We start from the raw sequence: 22,724 nt of genomic DNA, 5'->3' as shown, positions 1-22,724 counted from the left end.
TGGTCCCCCCCCCCCCCCCCCCTTTTTTTTTTTTTGCTTTAGTTCCGTAGCACACAAACTCACCCCTCTGGTCTTTCTTTCCGTCGTGTGTGTGTGTGTGTATGTATGTATGTTAATGCAAGCGTTCTCCAGCCACGCCGAGGAGATAGGAGCTCCAAGCACTCTAGGTCTACGCCTGGGGCGCCATCATCGGGCCCGTCGTCGAGCGCGTGCTGCGCGCCGTGCTCCTGCGGCGGCTGGCGCGGCGGCTCTCGTCCCTCCGGATCTGCGTGACTGTGTCGCGGCGCTACGACGACGGCCACGACGGGCATCACCACAAAACGGGTGGCGACGACGCGGGAGGCCCGACAGAGGAAGAAGTGGGAGGAGGAGACGCAGACGCAGAGGCAGAGGCAGACGCGGGCGGTATCTGCGCGCTGGTCGTCGTCCTGTGGCGCCGGAGACCGAGCGTGCTGCTGCGGCTGCCCGCCTGGGTGGCCCAGACGCTCGCGTTCTTGGTAGACGGCGGCGATGGCGGAGGAGGAGGCGTGGCGAGCTGGAGCTGGCATATCGGCTTGTCCTCGTCCTTCTCATCCTCTAGCACGGCCTTCTTTCCATGACCGACGCGCCGGGGTGGGGGATCCCGTTTGTTCGGAGGAGGCGACAGAGAACAGAGAGAGAGAGAGAGAGGGAATCCTTTCGGACAATTTTTGTTAATTCCATGATACACCACCACCTTGGTATACTTCATATACCCCCTTTGCCGCGAATAAGATAGCATGCTTCTTTCTTCTTTTCCTCTCTATTGGTACGAACGATACTACTAATACACTCTTCTCGCTCTGCACTTTTGACTTTCTGACTTTTTTTTTTTTCAACACTGACGAGATACCGTCTTGGATCTCTTGTCGCTGTTAAGGAAACCCGAAATCATAATGGTCTATTGAATGCGGCATTTCTTTTTCGAGAGGAATTACATACACAAGGCGTGGGCGCTTCTTCTTCTTTCTTGATCATCAAGGCAAGTAAGCAGGTAGGTTGACCCTGGTTTTCAAACCTCCTTTCCCCCCCAGAAAGACGGTCACATAACCACACCAAATACAAGAAACTCCCGGTCCTGGAAAAAATAGGCAGGACTCACAGAGACACCAGACCCGGACAACTCTTTGGGGAAAAAAAGTGTCCCGCCCAATGGGTCGAATGCAAGCACCTGAACCGCCGGCCCAAAGTCGTCAAATTTGTTCATACATCCATTCGTCCGTACGTACGTCCCATCCCGCCCATGCGACCCCATCTCCATTCACCAAAAACCCGTGTTTGGATCATGAAGGAGGGGAATAACACACAACAAAACAACAAGCACTCCCGGAAACCCGACAAGATCTCAAGCACCGTAGCAGGAAGAGGGTTCACTCCCCGCGGCTGAACCAGAGGGCCTTGTCGAGCTCGTTGTACCGGGCCTCGTCGAAGCGGCGGCGGCTGCTCTAGCGGCCGCCGGTGAGCTTGTCGAGGATGGCGCTGCCGGTGCCCGAGGCCTTCTTGGCGTCGCCGTCAAAGATGTCGAGCAGGGACTTCCAGACCTGGCCCGGCTGCTGGGAGGCGTCGATGGCCTTCCAGATGCCCGTCTTTTGGTAGTAGCCGACGACGGGGGTGGTCTGCTTGTGGTAGGTGTCGAGGCGCTTCTTGAGGGCGTCGGCGTTGTCGTCGGAGCGCTGGACGAGGGGCTCGCCCGTGATGTCGTCCGTCATGTCCTTCTTGGGCGGGTTGAAGATCTTGTGGTAGGAGCGGCCCGAGGCCGGGTGCACGAGGCGGCCCGTGATGCGGGCGACGAGCAGGGCGTCGTCTATTTGCAGCTCGACGGCGTGCTGGAGCTTCTGGTTGCGCTCCTGGAGCATGGCGTCGAGGCCCTCGGCCTGGGGCACGGTGCGCGGGAAGCCATCGAGGATGAAGCTTTACGGAGGGAAGTTTTGTCAGCCACATTTGTCAGGAGAAGCTTATGGGGTTGGTTTTAAGCCGAGGCTGCCGGCAGCAGTGGCCATCACTTACCCGCCCTTGCACTCGGGGTTGGTGTTGAGCTCCTCCTTGATCATGCCGATGACGATGTCGTCGCTGACCAGACCTCCCTGGTCCATGATCTTCTTGGCTTCCCTGCCGAGGGGAGTCTTCTTGGCGACCTGGGATCGGAGCATGTCACCGGTAGCCTGGGAGCGACGACGAGCATTGTGTCAGCGGTCCATTGATGTTACCAATTCGAGAGCATTGTGGAATGGTACTTACCAGGTGGCAGCAGTTGAACTTCTCCTTGATCTTGGGGGCCTGGGTTCCCTTGCCTGCGGGTCGGAAACGTGTGGTTAGCATGACACTACTCGCTATTCGGCCATGTCAAGAGCTTCCAATTGCAACATTGGTCAGCCATTGGATGGACGTACCGGCACCAGGGGGGCCGATGAGGATCATGCGGACCTCATCGGCAGTCTTGGAACCACTGCCGAACTTGCGCTCCTCCAGGGACTTGATACGCGCCTCAAGGCTCTCGACAATGGTGTGCAGCTTCTGCACCTGGTCCTCGATTGCGCCCATGGTGATGGTTGGTTGTGGGAAGGGGAGGGTGGGTTCAAAGGTTGGAGAGGAGCTGACTGCGAGAGGAGGTACAGGTAGGGGAGAAGTCGCTTAGGGAAAAGGACGAGGAGAATTGTTGTCCGGAGCGTGTCGTGGTGAGGAAGATGGAACTGGAAGTTGGCGAGGGAAATTTTGGCGGAGGAGCGGACACTAACAGCGAGGTAGACAGCAGGAAAACGAGGTCGGAGCCAGCGTGTAGTCTGTGCTTCTCTGCACCCCGGGGAGGTTAGTTGCTAGCGTGGGTGCACGTTGCACCCCTGTTCACTGCTGGCTTTGATTGATCACGAAAGAGCCAAGGTAAAAAGGCACCGGCACTGGCACCCCCAACGCAATGTGGGCTCTCGGTTGGGGGCATCAGTGGCTGGGAATAGCGGTCGGCCCACTGAAAGGGACTCCAGCTTTTCTTCCTTCCAGCGTCGTCGTGCTCCTGAAGCTCGTCCCGTCGGCTATCCTCCCACCGCCGGGAGCGAGCCGGCCTTCGCAGCCATTGCAATGGTTGGTGACGCTTCCTGGCTCCAGGTTTCCGAGGCCCCGCTTGGCTGGCCCAAATCCCGCACATTTGGTTGTATTCGCCATGCGGCCGAGGTGTCAGCCAAGAGCTTCAGCCGGGTAAATGGACCAAGCCCGGGTGGTCGATATTCTATGTTCTACGATTGCAAGTTTTATGGACTCCTTGCCAGTTGTCCAGTGCCTATCGATCTAGAGTACTTATGGAGAGTCGGGAATGGCCCAGTTCCTCCTCCGGATCTCCTTCCACGAGGCATTCCTCGTTGTTGGTTTGAAGGCTTAGAGAAGCAGAAGATCACCCATCATCGTTACTGAGCGACCAGGCTTGCCTTTCGCTGTTAATGGCGAAGTAATTCCCCGGTTGGCAGTCCACATCGATAGCTCACGGAACCGCCTCAGAAGCAACTCGGATATGCACTGCACAACACCTGAGTTCAACATTGGTACTGACGTAACGTAGCTCTCTTGAATGCGATTCCGTGTGTTCTGGGGCAATGAGTTCTTCCTGCATGCCAACCTGGTCGGCTCTCGTGATAATGGCAGGCAATGCACTTGGAGGTTGTCATTCTCGAGCGTGTGAGCAGACCTCATTCTTCTTGGGCAGTATATCGCTACTACCTTGAGCGAATCTGTATGGTTTCTGTCCGCAAGGATTGAGAATGATATTTCATGATAGCTTCGTCCTCAGGAAGAAGATAGGTCATTTGCCAGCAACAACGATCCTGCTGGTTGTTACCACAACGAAACACTGCGTCATCACGTGTGTTGCCTGGCGAGAAGAAAAAAAAGCAATCAATTCCATCCTGTCACAGCGCCTGGCCACAGCTACACTTTACTAAGCTGGAGCTGGAGCTTAGCGCCCAACAAGGCGTCCCGCAGCACCTGCTAGCCCCAAATCGGAACCTACCTTCTGAGCCTCGTCCTCCAAATGGCAGCCTCTCCAATCCAATCATCACGACACTCGACCACCCACTGACTGCTCTTCCCATACATCCTCACCGCCATCGCAATAGTCTCTTGCGATCACATCCCCTCTTTCTTTTCAGTGATACCCTCCTCTCCGACACCCCCTCCTGACCTCTTCCAAAATGCCTTCCACGACCGCCGAGACGCTCAATCTCGTCACCCGCAATGTCTCGGTCGCGCCCCTCGTCCTCCTCTCTGCCGTAGATCATTACAACCGGGGCGAGACGAGCAAGACGAGGAACAAGCGTGTGGTCGGTGTGCTGTTGGGTTCCAATGATGGCAAGAATGTGCGGGTATCAAACAGCTTCGCTGGTATGTCCATTTGGCTCTTCCAAGCCTCAGGCTTCGATTCTACAAGGTGACAGCTAACATGTCGATCCTCCTCCCGCATAGTGCCGTTCGAGGAAGACGAGAAGGACCCCTCCGTCTGGTTTTTGGATCACAACTACGTCGAGTCGATGAACGAGATGTTCAAGAAGGTCAACGCGAGGGAAAAGCTAATAGGCTGGTACCACTCGGGCCCCAAGCTGAGGGCATCCGACCTCGAGATCAACGAGCTGTTCAAGCGCTACACGCCGAACCCTCTGCTTGTCATTATCGATGTCCAGCCGAAGGAGGCCGGCGTGCCCACGGATGCTTACTTTGCGGTCGAGGAGATCAAGGACGTGCGTCATGCTTTCCCTCTACGTACGGTGGATGATGGCCCCGAGATTTACATTTACTAACATGGCACCAACGAGCAGGACGGCACGACGACATCCAAGACCTTTGTCCACACCCCATCCATAATCGAGGCCGAGGAGGCCGAGGAGATCGGCGTCGAGCACCTGCTGCGCGACATCCGCGACGTGGCCGTCGGCACCCTCTCCACCAGGGTCACCAACCAGCTGCAGTCGCTGCAGGGCCTGCACCTGCGCCTGCGCGACATCCAGGCCTACCTGCAAAAGGTGCTCGACGGCCAGCTGCCCGTCAACCACGCCATCCTGGGCAACCTGCAGGACGTCTTCAACCTGCTGCCCAACCTCTCGACGCCCACCGGCAGCAAGTCGTCGGCGGCGGGCGAGGGCGGCGGCGAGCTGGCGCACGCCATGAGCATCAAGACCAACGACCAGCTCATGGCCATCTACCTGAGCAGCCTGATCCGCGCCATCACGGCCTTCCACGACCTCATCGAGAACAAGATCCAGAACAGGCAGCAGCAGGAGGAGAAGGAGGCGGCCAAGAAGGACGGCGAGACGGCGGCCAAGGACGGCGACAAGAAGGACGGCGAGAAGAAGGATGGCGGCGACAAGACTGTCAACGGCGTCAACGGGGAGCCTGCCAAGGAGGGCGGGGACAAGGAGAAGAAGGAGAAGAAGTAAGAGAGAGAGAACGACCCGCGGAGAGGTAGGGAGAAGCGAGCGCAAGACGAAGGACAAAAAGGGAGGGCGTTTCGTGGGTAGCATTGTACGACTTGTCATGATAGACTGCGCACCGAGACGGGTAGATCTCGGCCGCCCTGTTCGTAATACACACGGCGTATTGATTGGGAACATGTATACACACTAGTGTGTCGTGATTCTGATATGGCTTTCTTCAAGTCTCATTTTTCTTGTAGACTGTACACATTCTCAAGGAAAAAGAACTGCCCTCCTGGGTATCGTGCAAGACAAGACAACACCAAACGCCATGTCACCTCTCCCGCTGTAAACTCATCAGGCATGCATGCTGCTGCTGCTCTTCAGACATCCGCCTCGATACCAGCCATCTCCTCCCTGCCCACCCTCCTCTCGGCGACGTATCTCCCCAGCGCACCGTCCCACCGCTCGGCCAGCACGCACGCGAGGAGGTGCTTGCAGCACGGCACGGGGCCTCCTGCTCCTGCTCCTCCTCCTGCTCCTCCTCCTGCTCCTCCCTCTTCCTGCCGCAGGCCGTCCAGGCTCATACCGCCGAATTCCCACCTGCCACTGCCTTCGTCGTCGTCCCGCTCCAGCTGCCGGTCTCCATCCCCGGCAGATGGAGGGCCGTCATCACATCCTCCTCGTCCGTCATGCTGACGCACCGGAGCTTTAGTAGTAGTGGCAGTGGCAGTGGCAGTGGCAGGGAAGGCCGAGAAAGCAAAGGCCGCGCACGTGCAGTTCCACGCCGGCAGGCGGACGACGTAGCTCCTTGCCGCCGTCCTCTCCGCGCCGGCGGCGGAGGGGATGGCCCCTGCGGTGGAGTAGGAGTCGTCCTGGTGCCTCTTCGCCTTCCTCCGGTGGTGGTGGTGGTGGTGCGTGCCCGTCGTAGCTGCGGCGGCGGCGGAGCGGACGAGGTAGAAGAAGCACCCGCTGTCGCCTCCTGCTGCTGCTGTCGCGCCGGTACCGGTGGTGGTGGTGGTGCCGGTGGTGGTGGTGGTATCGGGGAGGGGCCGGGGGGCGAGGACGACGCGCGTGACGAGCCTCCTGTCGAGCAGGTCCAGCGCCGGGAGGAGGTGTGTCGGGAAGAGGACGTGCAGGGTCGTGAGGAGGGGCCGGGCGGAGGCGGGGATGAGGGAGAGCGGGTTGGTGGTGGTGGCTGGGGGGAGAGAGGAGGAGGGGGGGACGGGGATGTGGGATATGGCGGTTATGAGGGAGGTGAGCGTTTCCCTTGGGGTTGGGAGCCGGGTTGCCATTTTTGCTCTGTGTGTCTGGGTATGTCGTGACCCGGGTATTGTAAGTGAGAAAGATGGGTTGTCTGGGTGGCGCTGGTTGAGAGAGGGGCAGGGGATTGTGGTTTCCCCCAGGTGGTATACGGTGAGGTTTAAACAAGGTATTACATGGTTTGGATGTTGTTATGAGAGACTCTAATTGGGCATATACGGGTTGCGGGTTGTAACAGTTGAAGGGGTTGAAGAAGGTGGAGGATGGTTGTGTGAGGCTATGCACGAGCATCACGAGGCGGCGGCAGATGGTGAAGGTGGAACTCTTTCTTACACATGGCACGCAACCGATATTCTTCCCCTTCCAGAACTGTCCCCCTCGCTCCGGAAGCATTGGCAATGAACGTGGACCAAGGGCTTATTTTGAACTGTTTTTGTTTCCATTATGTACTTTTTTATGTACTCTTTCCGTTGGCATCGTGTCCAAATCCAAAACAAGCTCGCTATAGCAATCACAAATTATGTAGTTGTACACACACAGAGTCTACATTTCTTCTCCCGCTCATCCTCACTCCATCTACACCCACTCCTTGGGCTCCCTCAGCACGTCCACCAGCCTCTGCTCGCGGCTGCCGGGCTCGGGCGCGTACATGTACTTCCAGCTCGCCGTCATCGGCAGGCTCATGAGGATGCTCTCGACGCGGGCGCCGGGGGTGTTGAGGCCGAACGAGGTGCCGCGGTCGTGCACGAGGTTGAACTCGACGTACTTGCCGCGGCGGATCTGCTGCCAGTCGCGCTCGGCCTCGGTGAAGGGCATGTCCTTGCGGCGCTCGACGATGGGCACGTACGAGGGCAGGAAGGCGCGCAGGGCGTCCTGGATGAAGGCGAAGGTGTTCTCCTTGTCGCAGACCTGCTCGTCGAGGTCGTCGAAGAAGATGCCGCCGATGCCGCGCGACTCGCCGCGGTGCTTGTTGTAAAAGTACTCGTCGCACCACTTCTTGAACTTGGGGTAGTAGTCCTTGTTGTGCTTGTCGCAGACGTCCTTGAGGGTGCGGTGGAAGTGGATGGCGTCCTCGTCGAAGAGGTAGTTGGGCGTCAGGTCGGCGCCGCCGCCGAACCACCAGGCGCCCGAGGAGCCGTCGTCGTTGGCCGTCTCGAAGTAGCGGTAGTTGAGGTGCACGGTGGGCGCCATGGGGTTCTTGGGGTGGACGATCATGGAGAGGCCGGCGGCGAAGAAGTCGAGCGACTCGGGGACCTCGCCGTCGTTGCCGGCGCCGCCGCCGAGGTTCTTGTGGTTGATGCGCATCTTCTCGATGGCGGCGCGCGGCAGCTTGCCGTAGACGACGCTGACGCCGACGCCGGCCTTCTCAAAGACCTTGCCGTCCTGCAGCACGCAGGTGATGCCGCCGCCGCCCTCCTTGCGCTGCCACTCGTCGACGCGGAAGGGCGTGCCGTCGACCTCCTCGAGGCCGCGCACGATCTCGCGCTGCTGCTCCTTGATGAACTTCTCCATGCGCAGCCGCATGGGCGACTTGTCCGAGATGCCGTGGTCGCGCAGCGTCTGGGCGTCGCGCTCGGCCAGGCTCGGCGAGTCGCAGCGGATGGGGTCGGAGACGGTCTGGCAGCAGCGGGGAGCCCGGAGGTCAGCATGGATGCGTGGAGACACAACACACAAGGAGCAGCACAGATCCCGGGCACTGCAACACAAAGAGGTATGCATGAAACCCTTCTTGCAAGGTACTCTATCCACTTACCATGTTGTACAGAAGGGTTGATGTGGTTGCGGTTGCTACGCCGAGGCCCACAGCAAGGATGTTCCACCTCGAGGAGAACAGGCGGGCGCCGGGCAATTGGGAAGCAGAAGGGCTCGTAAAGGTCCTCCGGCAAGACTGGCGCAGGGTGTTCGGGGTGAAAGGAGCAGTTTGTCTGGTCTGCGCCAGAAAGCGCAAACCCATCCGGCGAGATGCCATTGCGGCGGGCAGCTTAAGTATCAAATGAGCGACTGGTAGACAAGAGGTGCCAGAAAGGCCAGAGGCAGAACAGTCGGGCCAATTGGAGAGGCAGCGAATCAGAGCAGAGGAAAAGATCGGATGATTCTGGTCGAGTCGACTACATGAGACCACTCCGGGCGGTTCTCAGTAGGTGTGGAATCTGGGCCGAGGGCACAGAGGGGGACTGGCTGGGCGAGATCACCTCATATAGGAAAACAGGCGCATGGTGCTGCTCGCGAAATCGAATGTTGTCCCAGATCTTTTTTTTACGGCTGGGTTAGCTGGGGCGACGGCGTCCGGCGGTGGTGGAGCTCCGACCTCAGGCCACCCGTGGACGTCAATTGATCTGGGCCAGAAGGATTCACTGATCGGCCTCTCGCGTCAGCACCACCGAGTCGAGGCGAGGATTGAGGATTTGATGCACGCATATTTCCGCGGGGAAGCGCTCCCGGCTCGGTGCACCGTGGTCTGTGAAGCCATTGCGAATCAAATGTCTCCTGTTCATCAACCATCTCTCTCTGGCTTCCCAGGTACCTTGCAGCAAAGTGTGGGGCCCGGGTGGCCTGTTTCTATTCTGAACCCCGGATTCTGGAAGCTTGGCTGGATCGAGGCAAACCTCTGGCCATGGATCGGTTGTTCCACTACCAAAAGCTGACAGGCTTGATGGATGGAGGCTAAGGGTTGCTCCTACCATGCCTTCAACTACGTATAGGAAGTCTACTCACAGCCCATAGGGTTCAAGTCAACTCCCTTGCCAAGTAGCATCGCTCGCTTGCTTGTGAACAATGGGTAGTTTGTCGAGGCTTCGGGTGGGCTCTCACCAGATTGGTCAGTTGGTTGGAGGCATACAACCAGACTGTGTCATCCGGCGAGGAGCTGAGATCATGGGTGAGGCTTCCAACGAGACAAGAGATTCATAGTACCTAGATCAAGGGTGCCTGCCACCTGGATATTTGCCAATTCAAAAGCTCTTTCTGAGTTGAAGGAAGAATACGGTTGGTTGCTAAGCATAGAGAGTAAAGTTGCCTCATTCTCGAAGTTTCCTCAGCTTGTACCATAGAAAGCTGTTATGATGCTACAAGGCAACTTGTTTAAAGGAGTGCATTTGTCGACATAAAATGTAGCTATCATGATAGGAGAAAGAGAGAGAAAGATGAGCTATGCTAGAGCTGACAAACAAGAACGGCAGGAGGACCAGCTGACGCCGGCCACGTGCAGTGCCTGGTGTCTGGTGTCCAGTGTTCTGAATCACCGCCCAAGAGCGCGTTCGACTCTCTAGCGGACCGCGCAACGTCGTCATCCCAGGCCACTAGTCCCAATCAGGCTTATCGAGTTATCCGGAGCTGTGTGGCAGTGATGGTGGGATAAATTGCTTTTTGAGAAGGATCCTGCACTTGTCTTATCTCCTTATCAGAGTGACACCACCTTTACATACCGTTGCCCCCGTGAAAGAAGTCACTCATGCTTAGGCTCTCCCGTACCCCACCTCAGAGGCGGTACCTCGAGCTGCCCGACGCCGCCTGACTTGCTTGACCGCCGCCAGCCAGTGAGTGGCCCAGCAGCGACTTACAGCACGCTGCAACCAGCACCAGCACCCAAAGTACCTACTTACCCAGCCCCGCCTCCACCTGCCTGTCTCCCTCCCTCCTCCACATCCAGTGACCGACTGACTCCCCCAAGGCGGCAACCTCGCGTTCACGCACTCCTCCCTTCTGCCTACAACCTTCTCCTTCATCAACGGCCTCGCTGACCCAAAAACAAGCTCGTAAGTTCTCTTCTACCACTCTTCGCTCCCCTCCTCGAAAACAAAAAAAAAGGCAAACCACATCTTTCTGCCTCGACCGCCATCATCATCATCAAACGTCATTCGTCATCCACTCACATAGCTGACCTGACCGCCTCTTATCCGCCAGCCTTCCCACACTTATCCAAGTTACTCCCGCCTCCTCCTCAGACCTTTGCGTCTCCTCTCGCATCAGACCCAGATCACTGTTTCTCCTCCCATATGAGCGAGAAGAACACCGGCAAGATGCATATGCGATCCAAGTTCAAGGACGAGCACCCCTTCGAGAAGCGCAAGGCCGAGGCCGAGCGTATCCGCCAGAAGTACGCTGACCGCATTCCGGTATGTATTCTCCTCTCACACTCCGCCTCTCTACCCATTTGTCACGTCAAGACACTGACCTTTCTCTCTTCTTCAACAGGTCATCTGCGAGAAGATCGAGAAGAGCGACATCGCCACGATCGACAAGAAGAAGTACCTGGTCCCCGCCGACCTGACCGTAGGCCAGTTCGTCTACGTTATCCGCAAGCGCATCAAGCTCTCGCCCGAGAAGGCCATCTTCATCTTCGTCGATGAGGTCCTGCCCCCCACGGCCGCGCTCATGTCGAGCATCTACGAGGAGCACAAGGATGACGACGGGTACGTCTACTCCTCTATCTACTTTCTGTTTGTTCGGAGAGGGCAAAGTGGCTAATTCTTTCGGTTCTGCACAGGTTCCTATACATCCAGTACTCCGGCGAGAACACGTTCGGTCACTTTGAGGAGGCATGAACGCCTCCGCCTGTGACGATGGGCTCGTTCTCACCGCCACGCCCGTGTGCGACCTATCTCTCTCATTGCAGGCTTCCGGCGTTTCAGGGTTCGGTTTCTCGACTGCCATGGTGGATGCGTGGATGGTCTTTCTTCCGCTAGGGATTTGCTTTTTTTTTCCCCCTCCAAAGCCTGAAACTAGTCTGTTTCTTTGTACTGTCTATCCAGAGAGGGGAAGACGCGAGCGACGCGCGAGGGCAGATGGATAAACTCTTTGGTCCACACAACAGCGAGCGATAGCTTGCCAGACGGTACTCATGGCGTGCCTGGAAAAGGTCTTACGCTCTCTGGCCCCTAGCTGCTTCCTCCTCTGTTGTGTGCGCGCGCGTTAGGGTTCCTGGTTTGGGGGAGGGGTTCTTGCGCTGGTTTTGGCTCTCTCGGTAACATGGTCACCGCTGCTTTTATCTGCTCGTTCCCGCCATTCCTAGAGTGTCGACCACTGGGGGGCCATGTCTCTCTTGTTTTTTTCTTCTTCTTTTTAAATTCTCTCTCATAACGAATCCGAAGACGTTCTTCCCTAGCGAATGACCTACGAGTATTTTGGTGCCGGTGGTATATGTGAAGTCATTGTTTCGCCGTGTTATCAGCTGCCGCCGGCTTGTGTGATTTTTTTTGCTGTGCGTGCTTTGCTCTTGACAAAAATGTGCTCGAATCGAAATTGAGGCCCCTCGACAGACAGACTCGGCCTCGTTCTCTCTCGCCCCCCCCCCCCCCCCCCCCCCCCCAATCGAGTAAATAAGGTGGGTGGCACAGGGTGGGTTGGGTTGTGCACAATGTGTGTACCCTGCGCGAGCAGTTTGTCCGTGTACCTACAAATTACGCGGCTAGATGTGATCGGGCTTTTCCTTCAAGTCCGTCCGTCCGTCCTGGGCGAGCGAGCCAGTTGAGCTGGGTGGTTGTTCCTTTTGGATCATGCATGGGTACAGGTTTTCCCGCTTTTGCTTGCTTGCTTGCTTGCTTGCCTGCTTGCCTGCTTGCCTGCTTGCCTGCTTGCCTGCCTGCCTAGGCTCTCTCTCCTGGGCCTCTCCTGGGGCTGGGATGGCGGGGAGAAGCCAGCTTTGCAAATGTCACACAAACATGTTGGCTAGCTAGGTAGCTACCTTGGCTGTGCGGGATGGGACTCACGATACCTACCTACCCTACTTCTCCTCCGGAGCCTTCTTGATACGGGCCCTGCATCACTCTGTGACCCTTTTTCGATTGGAAAGAAATGATATCCGGCAAGGTTCACCTACCGACCGCCCTTGGTCTCATGAAGCAACGAATAAAGTATCCAATGTTGGTATTGTCCATGCCACAGCTTCGACCGTATTATACATACCTCCGTGGCGTCCTGCCACCGGGCGTTTGAAAGGCACCATCAACCTGCCGGGTACATCGAATCCAACCAAGTCAGGGTGAATGAACAGGTGGGATGCCTCATATCTCATATTACCTTATCCCCAGCCTTTGCACGAAAAATCGATTTTGGTTTGTATCATACACGACAACAACAGCACAGCACGCCCTATAAACGAAAATGGAAAAAAACCCCCGTCCCTTTTTTTCCAAACCCCCATTCCCCCTCCCCTTTTCTTACCCTCAAACATCGCCATGGTGTAAGAGTGGATTAGCAATGATCTCAACTCCTCATGTCTTCTTCCCGACCCGGACCGTCTTGTCTTTGCCAGACTTCTACTGCTTTGTGTAGACGCATATGCAACGCAGATACGACAGACTCGGTGTAGAAAACATCAGATAAGACCCGGACTGGCCCATCGCCGACACAGGTCTTTAGCTTCATCCAGGTGCTCTCCTCTCCAGTTCCTTCCTCGGGGCACCCTCTCCTCCTTCTTCTTTCTTCTTGCCAAACAAGAACAAGTGATTTCGCTCGAAAATGTGTAAATGCATCTCTCTCTCTCTCTTTTTGGTGGAAGCGCTGAATCCAAGATCAAAAGGGTTCATGAAATGGGCGGGCGAGACACACCCGCAGCGATACGCCCCCAACTGTACCCAAGAGGCAAGAAAAGAGCCCTTCCCAACGCCCGCAAAAGTAATCGACTTTGTTGTCTTCGAGCCACATCGAGGTCGTCACGCAAGTGGACCGATTCACGCTGCATCCAACCCTCAACGGACCAGATGATGCCCGAGTATCGCCACAAATGATTAAAAGGGCAACTCGGCCCCCTTCTTCTGTGCTGGGTTCGTAATCAATCCTCTCTACCCCAGTCAAGCAATGCTGAACCGATGGGAGCCTTATCCGATAGTGCAAAAGTCATCTTCCCAAAATAGCAACCCAGGGAGAAAAAAGGTATTGGTATCGCAGTAAAGCACAAGACATAAACGCCGACATGCTGCATCAAGATTGGTGGTGTTGTGCTTCCCCAGCTCGGTCCGTGTAGAGTTACACGGCACCGGCTAAGAATGTAGAATTCGTCTCTCCAGCTGCCAAAGCGTTGTTCACGCCGGGTTACCCTTGGCACGCTTCTGCATTCTTGGAGTCGGGGGTTTGCCCTTGCCTCCAGGCACACCATTGACCTGGGCACCGCCCGAAGGGGTTGGCGCCGAAGCGGGCGTGTCGGTGTTGTCCTCTGCCTTGACGGCCGACGGTCTCCTGCGCTTCGTGCCTGCTGGTGAGGTGTTGGCGCTGGGCCCGCTCGAGTTGGTGCCTTGCTGGCTCTGCGAGGGATGCATGCTAGGCGCCTGCATGGCACCCGGTGCTGGGCTACCGACGTGTGGGGAACCCGGCAGCTGCAGATGGGCTGCATGCGGGCTCGCGCCCATCGGGAAGCCGCCGAATCCCGGCGTGCGCGGGCCCCCTGGAGGCATGGCCTGACCGTTCATGTTCTGCGTCATGGCGTTGATGTTGTTAACATACTGGTCAAGGGCACTATACGGCGCCATGCCCGGATGGGCATGGCAGAAGTTGAAGAGAGGATTCATCTGGCCGATGATCTCCACAATCTAGAAAAACGCATTTACATTAGTTTGAGCTTGACAACGAGAACACGTTGGAGGCCAAGCTCACCTCAAGAAACTGGTTCACAGCTTCGGTGACTCCGACGCTTTGCTTCACAGCCGACTGAGGGAGGTCTAGATCAGGCGGGGCGTTCTGGGGCGACTTGAGCGTCTTGGCCTTGCCCTTCTTGCTCATCTCGGGCGACTGCTTGCCATCCACAGAGTTGACCTTGTGCCATTCCTTGACCCAATTGTGTGCGGGCTTGGCTGCCTGGATGACCAGCCTCCGCGAGATGTATTCTTCATGTCCTGTGCACACAAATTCAAGCTGCTCAATCTTCTGCTCAGCGTCAAACTGCGCACGGAGGACGCCATTCGCAACGACCTGATTTCTCCATGTTAGACCCATTGTACTCCTGACAGCCGAAACACGCGAGATACTTACGTGGGAGCCACCTTCGAACCAATAGACTATACTGGCCTTCCCGTTCTCGATATAGTGGCAGTCCCCAGGCAGTGGCTTGTCCACTGTCCCCTTATCCATGATTAATTGCATGTTCTTGACGCCACTGTCGAAGTTCGTATGGAAATAGCGAGGGAGCGCCGCGAACGAGATTTCGTATTGCTTGTCGTTTCCCTCCTCGCCATCCATGACATGCATGGCAAGGCGGAAGACACCCCGTTGCGAGAAGAATTGATGAACAAAGTCCATCCAGTAGGAGATGTCATCTTTGCCTCGAGATCCCTAAAAGTCGAGAGTATTAGCACTGGTATACTTGTGCCAACGGTCCTGCGGCTGGCACACTCACGGGGAATCCGCTCAGATGCTCGCTAAACTGCATCAACCTGAGCAAGCACTGCCCCTTCATTCCCATGCGCTTCTGCTGCTGTAGCAAACTATTTGCGACGGCGGCTTGCTGCGCGTGTTGAATCGCCATGGCATTCTGCTGTGGTGGGATCTGTTGAGGGGTCTGCTGCTGGCCAGGTTGCGGCTGGTTGGGCGGTCCATTTTGAGCCTGGTTCTGACCTGGCGTTTGCTGATTGGGTCCCGGACCGGGCTGGCCTGGTTGCTGCGGTGTTTGTGGTTGGGGCGGCCCTGGTTGGCCTTGTGGCTGCGGTCCCTGCGGGGTTTGCTGCTGCTGTTGGGCTTGCTGTTGCTGCTGTTGCTGTTGCTGCTGCTGTTGCTGCTGTTGCTGCTGCTGTTGCGCTGCTGCAGCGGCGGCGGCTTGTTGGTGTTGCTGTGCTTGCATCGCAGCGGCAATCTGCGCTTGCTGTTGCATCTGAGACATCTGTCCAGGTTGGCCCGGGTTCTGGCCTTGAGCGAGCTGGTTGTTGGCCGCAATCTGCTGTTGCTGCAGAGCTAGTTGCTGAGCCAGCATCTATGAAGAGAGAGAATGTCAGTATCCATTGTGATCCTGTCCCGGTCGCAAACGAGTCTTACTTGGGCATGGGGATGTTGGCCTTGCTGTTGGTGGTGATGAGAATGATGGAGTTGTAGCAAACGAAGAGGGTGATCACTTACAGGGTTCATCCTGCGCATAGCCTGGAGCTGAGCGGCCTGCTGAGAATTCATTGGAGGTACGCCCATGGGCATACCTCCCGCATACATGCCACCCTGTGAGGCTATGAGCATTTGCCTAGCCTGTTGTTGCTGCTGTATCTGCTGAAACCGCTGTTGCTGTAGCTGCTGCTGGTACGCCGGGTTGTTTGCAACTGTCCACGGAACGCGTCAGTATCGCGGAGCTCGCAAATCAAGGACGCGCGAGGCGCGGTTGGAGGGGAAGGCTTACAGGCCATAGGGTTCATCTGGTGTTGCTGGAACATCTGGGCTTGTTGAGGATTCAAGTGCTGCATAGCTGCGTGAGCATTTGGACCTGCACCAGGAGGCAAGCCCCCCATCATTTGGGCAGGATTAACCTGAGGACCCGGACCCGACACTCCCACATGACCTAGATGCTGCGGCATGCCGCCGGGCTGCGCGCCGGGCTGGCTTGGGTTGTGAGCCATGCCGGGAGCCATTCCGGGATGGCCAGGTGGTACACCTGGGTGCTGTTGCATGGCGCCGGGATGCGGTGAGAACGAAGGGCCCATGCTCGCCATCATTTCTCGAGAGGTCGACTATCCACGGCGTGGATATCGACTCGGCCGGCTCCAATCCTGTCGCATGCGACGCCAAACCTTGAAACGGGGCCTATTCAACGGCGCGCTACTCTTGGGACCAGTGCCACAGCCGATGTTGTATCGAGATATGAATGCGCGACCGACTCGTTCTGGGAGAGCCTCGACGGGAGTCGCGCCTCGGACGGTTTGGCGAGATGGACGATGTGTCGAGACCAAGCACAATCGTCGGGAGAGCGGATCAACACGATCAACGATCGCTTTGGCGGAATAAGGCCAAGGTTCGCGACACAACGCCGAAGGTCCAAGAGGAGAGAGGCCAGGGGGAAGCGAGCGGATGAGAAGAATGCCTCAATTCGTAGATGCGACCAAAAGAATGGAAACGCCAGGGAATGGCCGCGATGGTGATGCGATTTTGGGTGAGCGAAACGGGATCCGTGATGAGCGTTTGCCGACGTGTCGTACACCAGACTGGGGTCCTTTTTTTGGCTCGGCGGCGTGCTTGGGCTGGGCGCGGGTGGAGAGAGAGAGCCTCGGCGCGCGAAGGGTAGGACAGAGGGAGGAGAGAGGAGGAAAAAGAAAGTAGTGAGGAGAGAGCCCGATTGAATGGATTGTACGGTGCGGGCCAGGAGGCGAGTAGGAGTCAGATACTGTCCCGGTGGTGGGAAGTTTGAGGGTGACAGGCGGGAAGGTTAAGGCAGGTGAGATATCGCGGCTGGTCACAGATTTCCGCCAGGACTGGGCTGGGCGGGCTGGGCTGGCTGGGCTGGGGTGAGAAGAGCGAAGTGTACGGGACTCCCAATGCTGTCCACCGCAAAAGGTGGGCCGTGGCTTTTTAGGACGCTACCTCTGCACTTTAGGTAGGCAGGCAAAGTAGGTAGGTAGTTTTTGTAGTGGAGAGGAGCCCGCGCCGCCGATCACTCTTGTTTCCAGGCTTGTCGTATATGAGAGTGCTGATATATAAGATAGCTCAGCCAGTGTCGCGGCACTGCTATAAATATTGCAACTTCATGGGGAGGGCAAAGAGAAGAGGGGGAGAAATATGCGACAAAGCAGAAATCCCCTCGAGTAAAATGTTTCTGGGGTGGGAGGAAATGTTGAAGGGGGGGGGGAAGAGGAGGAGGAGGATGGAGGAAGAAGGCGAGGGAAGCACGGGATAGATAGACTCTCAGTCAGTGTGGCAGCGGCGAGAGAGACGAGAGGAGAGAGGGAGAGAAGGCGAGAAAATGGAGGACAGGAGAGAAGAGCGGGCAAAGTCTCTGACTGTGGATGTGGATGGGGAGGCCCGGGGAATCACCTCACACCGATTACAGCACGAAACTCCCTCTACAGAATAGTCTTTTCGGGGGCCGTTACAACTGAGCGGCCGCGCTCTTTTGCTCGCCGCATATGCCAGGCCAAGCTGATCGATCCATCGAGGGAGAGGATGGCTGGGAAAGAGGCCTGAATTGGCGGATACAACGATATCTGTCGCGGGTATCGGAGCAAGTGCGATTATCAAGTACCGAGAGGGCCCACACTGTCAGACACGAGGCCAATCAAGGAGCTGGAACAACAGTTGATCCCGATCCGAACCCCACTTTTCCCTAGCGTGTGATCCAGGGTACTCGCTATTGCGATACAAAGGGGATCGAAATGGATTATGGAGGCAATTACAAGCACATACAGATCTTCAGTCCCGTCGGGTATCGGGGATATTTCCCGTAGCGAACTGGCTACTCTTGCTTCTGAATCAGTAATTCCTCCTCATGATTGTCTTTTGCAATTGACTGTTCTCTTCTGATCCTATCCTGGGTCGCGCTATGAACTGTACCTTCCAGGAAGACTTATTCAAAAAAGGCACTGTCACGTGACTGCATCCGTGGGGGGATTAGGTCGCAGGGGTGCCAAAAAGCTCAAGCAAGCAAAGCTCTGAATTCGTTTATCTTATCCGGGAGCCCAGAGCTATAAATTTTTCTGCGTCTCTCTCCATCACCACCTTGCCCTCCTCTTTCTTCAGCATCCTCTGCAGCCCAAGGCACTTCTCCTCGGGGTCCATGTTATGTTGATGGACACATGCAGTAGGAGACGAAAGAACAGGCGAGAAGGGCTTTCTACTAAACCAACCAGGTTCATGTGCTGCCGCCAGGTGCATGTCCAAACAGGTCAGTTCCCACACCATCTCTCTCGTCGCCTCAAACGCATTTCTCTCTCCCCTTCCCTCTCGGCAGCAAAGCATATCGCCATTCTTTTCATGATGACAACATCTATAAATGTCTTCTTTTCCCAACTGAATCGACCATGAAGAAATTTCGTCTGTTCGGGTCGTCTTCGACAGGAGCGACCTGTTACTTGCCAGTAATTCTTGTCTGATCACAGTCTGGTGCATATGCTTTGTTTGAGAGGGAGACGCTTCTGCTCACGGGGTCACAATCTCCTCCTCTTGCCATGCAGGGTTCTCAAAGCTAACCATGCACTTGCAGATATGCCCTTCAAACAGTCCGTCCGACTAGCATCGGCAAGCTTCAGTTTCCATAGTTCCACAGCTGCCGCAATCGAAACTCAAGATGTTTTTTGCTTTCTTGTTTTTGAATCATGCATTCTCATTGTGTATCGTGTGTGCATCTATCTGAGTGTGTGTGTGTGTTCACACATCTTCACTAACCCCTAGAAACGCCGGCCATAATCAAGGCCCAAACCACCCTGGTCTCCCTCCCAAAAAAGCAGTGATGGCACAGTGACAAGAACCGAACCCATACCGTCCCTCCCTGCCTGCCTCCCTCTCCTCTCCTCTCCTCTCCTCTCCTCTGCTGCTGCTAAAGGCACGTCTAAACAACGCTCACCTCCTCCCTGACGGGCGGCTGCTCCGCCCCGACCCGCCGCACCCTCCCGCCCACGATGCCCCTCCTGTTCCGCCCCGTCCTGCCCCTCCCGAGCCAGTTCAGCTTGAGCAGCCGGCTCAGCTCCTCGACCGCCCGCGTGCCCTCGTCGCCGCCCCCGCTGCCCGCGACCCCGACGCTCGCCAGCACGCTCATGCACTGCAGCATCCGGCCCACCATGTCCGTGACGGCTTTCCCGTCGTCCACGTTCTGCAGCTCCCGCAGCGTCGTCCCCGTCGTCCCCGCGAAGGAGCCCTGCTGCTGCTGCGGCAGCCCCACGCCGCCGCCCGGCGTGAACGGCCGCGGGTCGCTGGCCCCGCTGCTGCCAAAGGACACGTTGCTGATGGCCCGGCTGCCGCCCCCGCCCCCGCCCGCCGACCCGCCGTCGCCCAGCAGCGTCGTGCTCGTCGAGTTGTAGCTCGCGACGCTCGGGTCCAGGCTCATGGCCGTGCCCGGCCGGAGCGGGTACGAGCCCGTCGAGTCGCCCGACGGGCTCGTGCCGAACTGGTGCGCGGCAGCGGCCGCCGAGAACAGGTCCTGCTGCGACTGTATCGGGATGGGAGACGCCGCGAGGGGCGCTCCTCCTGCTGCTGCGCTGCCCACACCGCTGCCGCCGGGAGCGCCGGCGGAGAAGTACCCGGACCCGGGCAGGAACTCGAGGGAGAGGCGGGAGAACATGGTCTTGAGCTTCTCGTAGCGCGGCATGATGACCGTGTCCCTGTAGGCCGTCAGGACGAGACGCCGGACGTCGAGGATGGCTGCCACGGGGGCAATATTGGCGAACGGTCTAGCGGGGTCCGCCACAGAGGGCGCGATGACGCCTCCCCAGAAATCACGGGCCTTGTCGCCCGGGAGCAGCGGGCCCGCACCCTGGAACTCGAGGTCCAGAGGCAGGAAGACGGCCTGCATGTAGGGCAGGATGCTCGTAAAAGTAAATACCCACAACTCGACAAGGCCCGGGATGAGCTTGTCTTCCGGTGTCTTGCGAAGTGCCAGGTCAAGGGAGGAGAACCCGGTGCTGAGCAGCTCGCGAAGATCGTCGATAATGATGTTTGGTGACCGGCGCTGGATGCAATACTGTATGTGTACCATGACAACCCTGTTGAAGTCCTCCACTGGGAGCCGCAAGTCCTCGCCTTGGAAGACTACGAGCAGCTTGGCCTTGAGGAAAGGCCAGGCATCGTCCATACTCATGTTACTGAGCCCCGTCTTGCTAGAGTCGAGAGAGTCACTCAAGAATACCGTGGACGGTCCGGAGCTGGAGGTCAAGCTGCTGGGGCCAAAGTCGGACTGCAAAGTCGTTGTGGACTCCGCAGCCTTGGCCTTCTCCTTTTGCTCCCGCAGTGCCCGTCCACCGTGCCGCAAGTCCAGGCCACTCACGCTCTTGAACGTCGTACTCGGACCTGGGCTCGGCGGTAGGTTGAAGTTGTATAAGCTGCTCGGCGCATTGGGATCCGTAGGCCGTGAATTGCTCGAGGCAGACGACAGCGGGAGGTGGAACTCGTCCTTGTCCTTGAGCTTGTGCTTCTGCCTCGACAGAAAGTGGTGCTTCTTCTCCTTCTCTTTGCCTTCGGCGGGCGGCGTGTCGACTGCTCTGATGGTGGCCGACGATGAATTGCCCAGGCTATAGAATGACTGCGAGGACGAGTCCAAGCTCGTGGTGCTAAAGTTGCCGCGCTGGAGAGAAGCCAGAGCAGACCCGATCTTGCTGGGACTCGGCAAGGGCTTCTCCTTGGGCTCGCCCTTTGTGCCGATCTTGCCCGGCCTCGAGAACAGCTTCACCTTTGACTTCTCGGGCTTCCTCTCTGGTAACGGCGGAGGGGGCGGCGGCGGTGTGGGTATCTGTATTTGCGACGGTAAGCCAGGGGACGACTGTCCCGACCTAGGGAACGCGACGCTGGCAGCCGCCTGCGCTGCCGTCTTCTGGTTCCCCAACAACCCATTGTGATATCCCGGATTTCCGAACCCATGATCCCTCGGCGCGCTCGCCTCCGTCAGGCTCAGCATCGGCGGGCTTAGCGGCCCTCCGCTTCCCCTCTTGTTCGTCGGCGGTAGGTTGTCGTACGGCTCTCCAGGAACCGGGACCGTCTGTGACCGCTGGCGAGCGTGTTGCTGCTGCTGATGCTGCTGCTGATGCTGGAGGTGTGGTTGCTGATGTTGCTGCTGGTTCTGGTGGTGCATGACGGCGGCCTGCGCGGCGATCTGGCTCGCGCTCAGCTCGCGGTGCTGGTGCACCGAGGGCCCTCCTTGCGCGGCCATGCCGATCTGCGACAGGTTGCTGACGCTCGTCGAGGGCAGCGTCGAGTCGAACAGCCCGGCCGTCTGGGAGTGTTTCCTAGAGTGCGCCCTGATGCGGCCCTCGGGCAGTGTGAGTGGCGACCCGGACCTCGACCCGCTGCTGCTGCCCCCGGCCCCGGCCCTGGCTGCGGCGGCGGCGGCGGCGGCTGTGTTGGAGTTGGACGGGAGGAGGGTCGGGCGCGAGAAGTTCTGCAGGCTGGGGGTGCTGGAATTGGCCTGCTGCGTGAAGCCGTAGGGCGGCTGGGGCGAGCTGCGCGCCTTGGAGAGGTTCAGGGCCGGCGGGGCAAAGGATTCGTCGCTCGAGGCTGATGCTACTCGGTGCGGGCGCGGTCGCGATGACGACGGGAGGTCTATGTTGGAGGCATGATTGCTGCTGCTGGTGCTGCTGCTGCTGATGGGCGGCAGGGGCGCGAAGCTGCCCGGTGCTCGGGCCTGGTTTCGTGCTGGCTGCATCTCTCTTGGGCTTATTAGGGGTCTGTTACATCTTGGCCGGGGGTGGTCAAATAAGGCTGTTTGTGGATAGGCTGGCTGGCTGGGGTTTGTCGATCGGACGCGTGTTTCGTCTGTCTGCGAACAGGTTTTGGGCGGGGAGGGCCTGTTATAGGATCTTCTTATACGCCTTTTTCTATTGGGGAAAAGGCGGCTGAATCAAGAAGTCGGAAGTTGGTCGCATGTAGGTCAGACGCACACCTGGGCAGATACGAGCTGAGGGAGCGGGAAGAAGGTAAATTCAATTCAAGCTCCGGTCTAACAAAGAACACATGCGGGGTTGGCTAGTTGGCCCAAAACGGTCCGGCGGTCTGGTCCCCTGAATTGCAAGCGTCAGCGATCTTGTTGAAGCATTGCCACAGATGACCTGATATGCTATACCCCTCACTTGCGTTCCTCTTCCCCATTTCTAACATGGCAACAAATCCTAGACAACGTGCAGGCTCGTCGAAGTCCTGGCGCCACCAATGTTATGCCGTTTTGCGAGGACAAGGAATGCGCCAGGTCATTGGCTTTCCTCGCCCGTCAATCAGTTGACAACCTCATGGAACGCGCGAGCAGGGGTTGCCCCTCCTGTTTCTTCATTAAGCAAGTGATCGCCGCGTTCTGTTCCAAAAGTTCACTGGCTATCAATCAGGTCAGAGATTTCAGACTTGCCTCCGAGGGCATAGAGATTAGATATCACCAAGAGGAGATTGAATTGGCCATCTTCAAGGAGAATTGTGAGCAAAAATCCTGTCATCAAACTATTGCGTTGCAGCATCGTATTG

General features: G+C 57.5%; 7 protein-coding genes across 7 annotated transcripts; 2 read left to right on the top strand and 5 right to left on the bottom strand.

Moving 5' to 3' along the window:
- Positions 1–1,463: 1,463 nt before the first annotated feature.
- E0L32_010963 (uncharacterized protein) lies at positions 1,464–2,559 on the bottom strand (the record flags this gene model as incomplete). Its single annotated transcript, XM_031133639.1, has 4 exons — positions 1,464–1,929; positions 2,026–2,180; positions 2,257–2,348; positions 2,409–2,559. 4 exons carry the CDS (start codon positions 2,557–2,559, stop codon positions 1,464–1,466), a joined length of 864 nt encoding a protein of 287 aa, XP_030988873.1.
- A 1,634-nt stretch (positions 2,560–4,193) lies between these two features.
- E0L32_010962 (uncharacterized protein) lies at positions 4,194–5,432 on the top strand (the record flags this gene model as incomplete). Its single annotated transcript, XM_031133637.1, has 3 exons — positions 4,194–4,383; positions 4,465–4,736; positions 4,815–5,432. 3 exons carry the CDS (start codon positions 4,194–4,196, stop codon positions 5,430–5,432), a joined length of 1,080 nt encoding a protein of 359 aa, XP_030988872.1.
- A 359-nt stretch (positions 5,433–5,791) lies between these two features.
- On the bottom strand, positions 5,792–6,703 carry E0L32_010961 (uncharacterized protein; the record flags this gene model as incomplete). The annotated part of the gene is made up of 1 exon (XM_031133636.1): positions 5,792–6,703. One exon carries the CDS (start codon positions 6,701–6,703, stop codon positions 5,792–5,794), a length of 912 nt encoding a protein of 303 aa, XP_030988871.1.
- A 544-nt stretch (positions 6,704–7,247) lies between these two features.
- On the bottom strand, positions 7,248–8,640 carry E0L32_010960 (uncharacterized protein; the record flags this gene model as incomplete). Its single annotated transcript, XM_031133635.1, has 2 exons — positions 7,248–8,288; positions 8,425–8,640. 2 exons carry the CDS (start codon positions 8,638–8,640, stop codon positions 7,248–7,250), a joined length of 1,257 nt encoding a protein of 418 aa, XP_030988870.1.
- A 2,026-nt stretch (positions 8,641–10,666) lies between these two features.
- On the top strand, positions 10,667–11,215 carry E0L32_010959 (uncharacterized protein; the record flags this gene model as incomplete). The annotated part of the gene is made up of 3 exons (XM_031133634.1): positions 10,667–10,786; positions 10,866–11,110; positions 11,158–11,215. The coding sequence occupies 3 exons, from the start codon at positions 10,667–10,669 to the stop codon at positions 11,213–11,215; spliced, it is 423 nt and encodes a 140-aa protein (XP_030988869.1).
- A 2,478-nt stretch (positions 11,216–13,693) lies between these two features.
- E0L32_010958 (uncharacterized protein) lies at positions 13,694–16,249 on the bottom strand (the record flags this gene model as incomplete). The annotated part of the gene is made up of 6 exons (XM_031133633.1): positions 13,694–14,197; positions 14,262–14,576; positions 14,637–14,936; positions 15,001–15,570; positions 15,714–15,904; positions 15,982–16,249. 6 exons carry the CDS (start codon positions 16,247–16,249, stop codon positions 13,694–13,696), a joined length of 2,148 nt encoding a protein of 715 aa, XP_030988868.1.
- Positions 16,250–19,116: 2,867 nt separating this feature from the next.
- On the bottom strand, positions 19,117–21,918 carry E0L32_010957 (uncharacterized protein; the record flags this gene model as incomplete). The annotated part of the gene is made up of 1 exon (XM_031133632.1): positions 19,117–21,918. One exon carries the CDS (start codon positions 21,916–21,918, stop codon positions 19,117–19,119), a length of 2,802 nt encoding a protein of 933 aa, XP_030988867.1.
- Between the last annotated feature and the right edge of the window lie 806 nt (positions 21,919–22,724).

The sequence above is a fragment of the Thyridium curvatum genome (genome assembly GCF_004353045.1).
Source record: "Thyridium curvatum strain D216 chromosome Unknown NODE_94_length_151459_cov_88.394397, whole genome shotgun sequence".
NCBI classification, from domain to species: Eukaryota; Fungi; Ascomycota; class Sordariomycetes; order Thyridiales; family Thyridiaceae; genus Thyridium; species Thyridium curvatum.
Note: the sequence above shows the minus strand (reverse complement) of the source record. Positions and strands in the feature narration are given on the sequence as shown.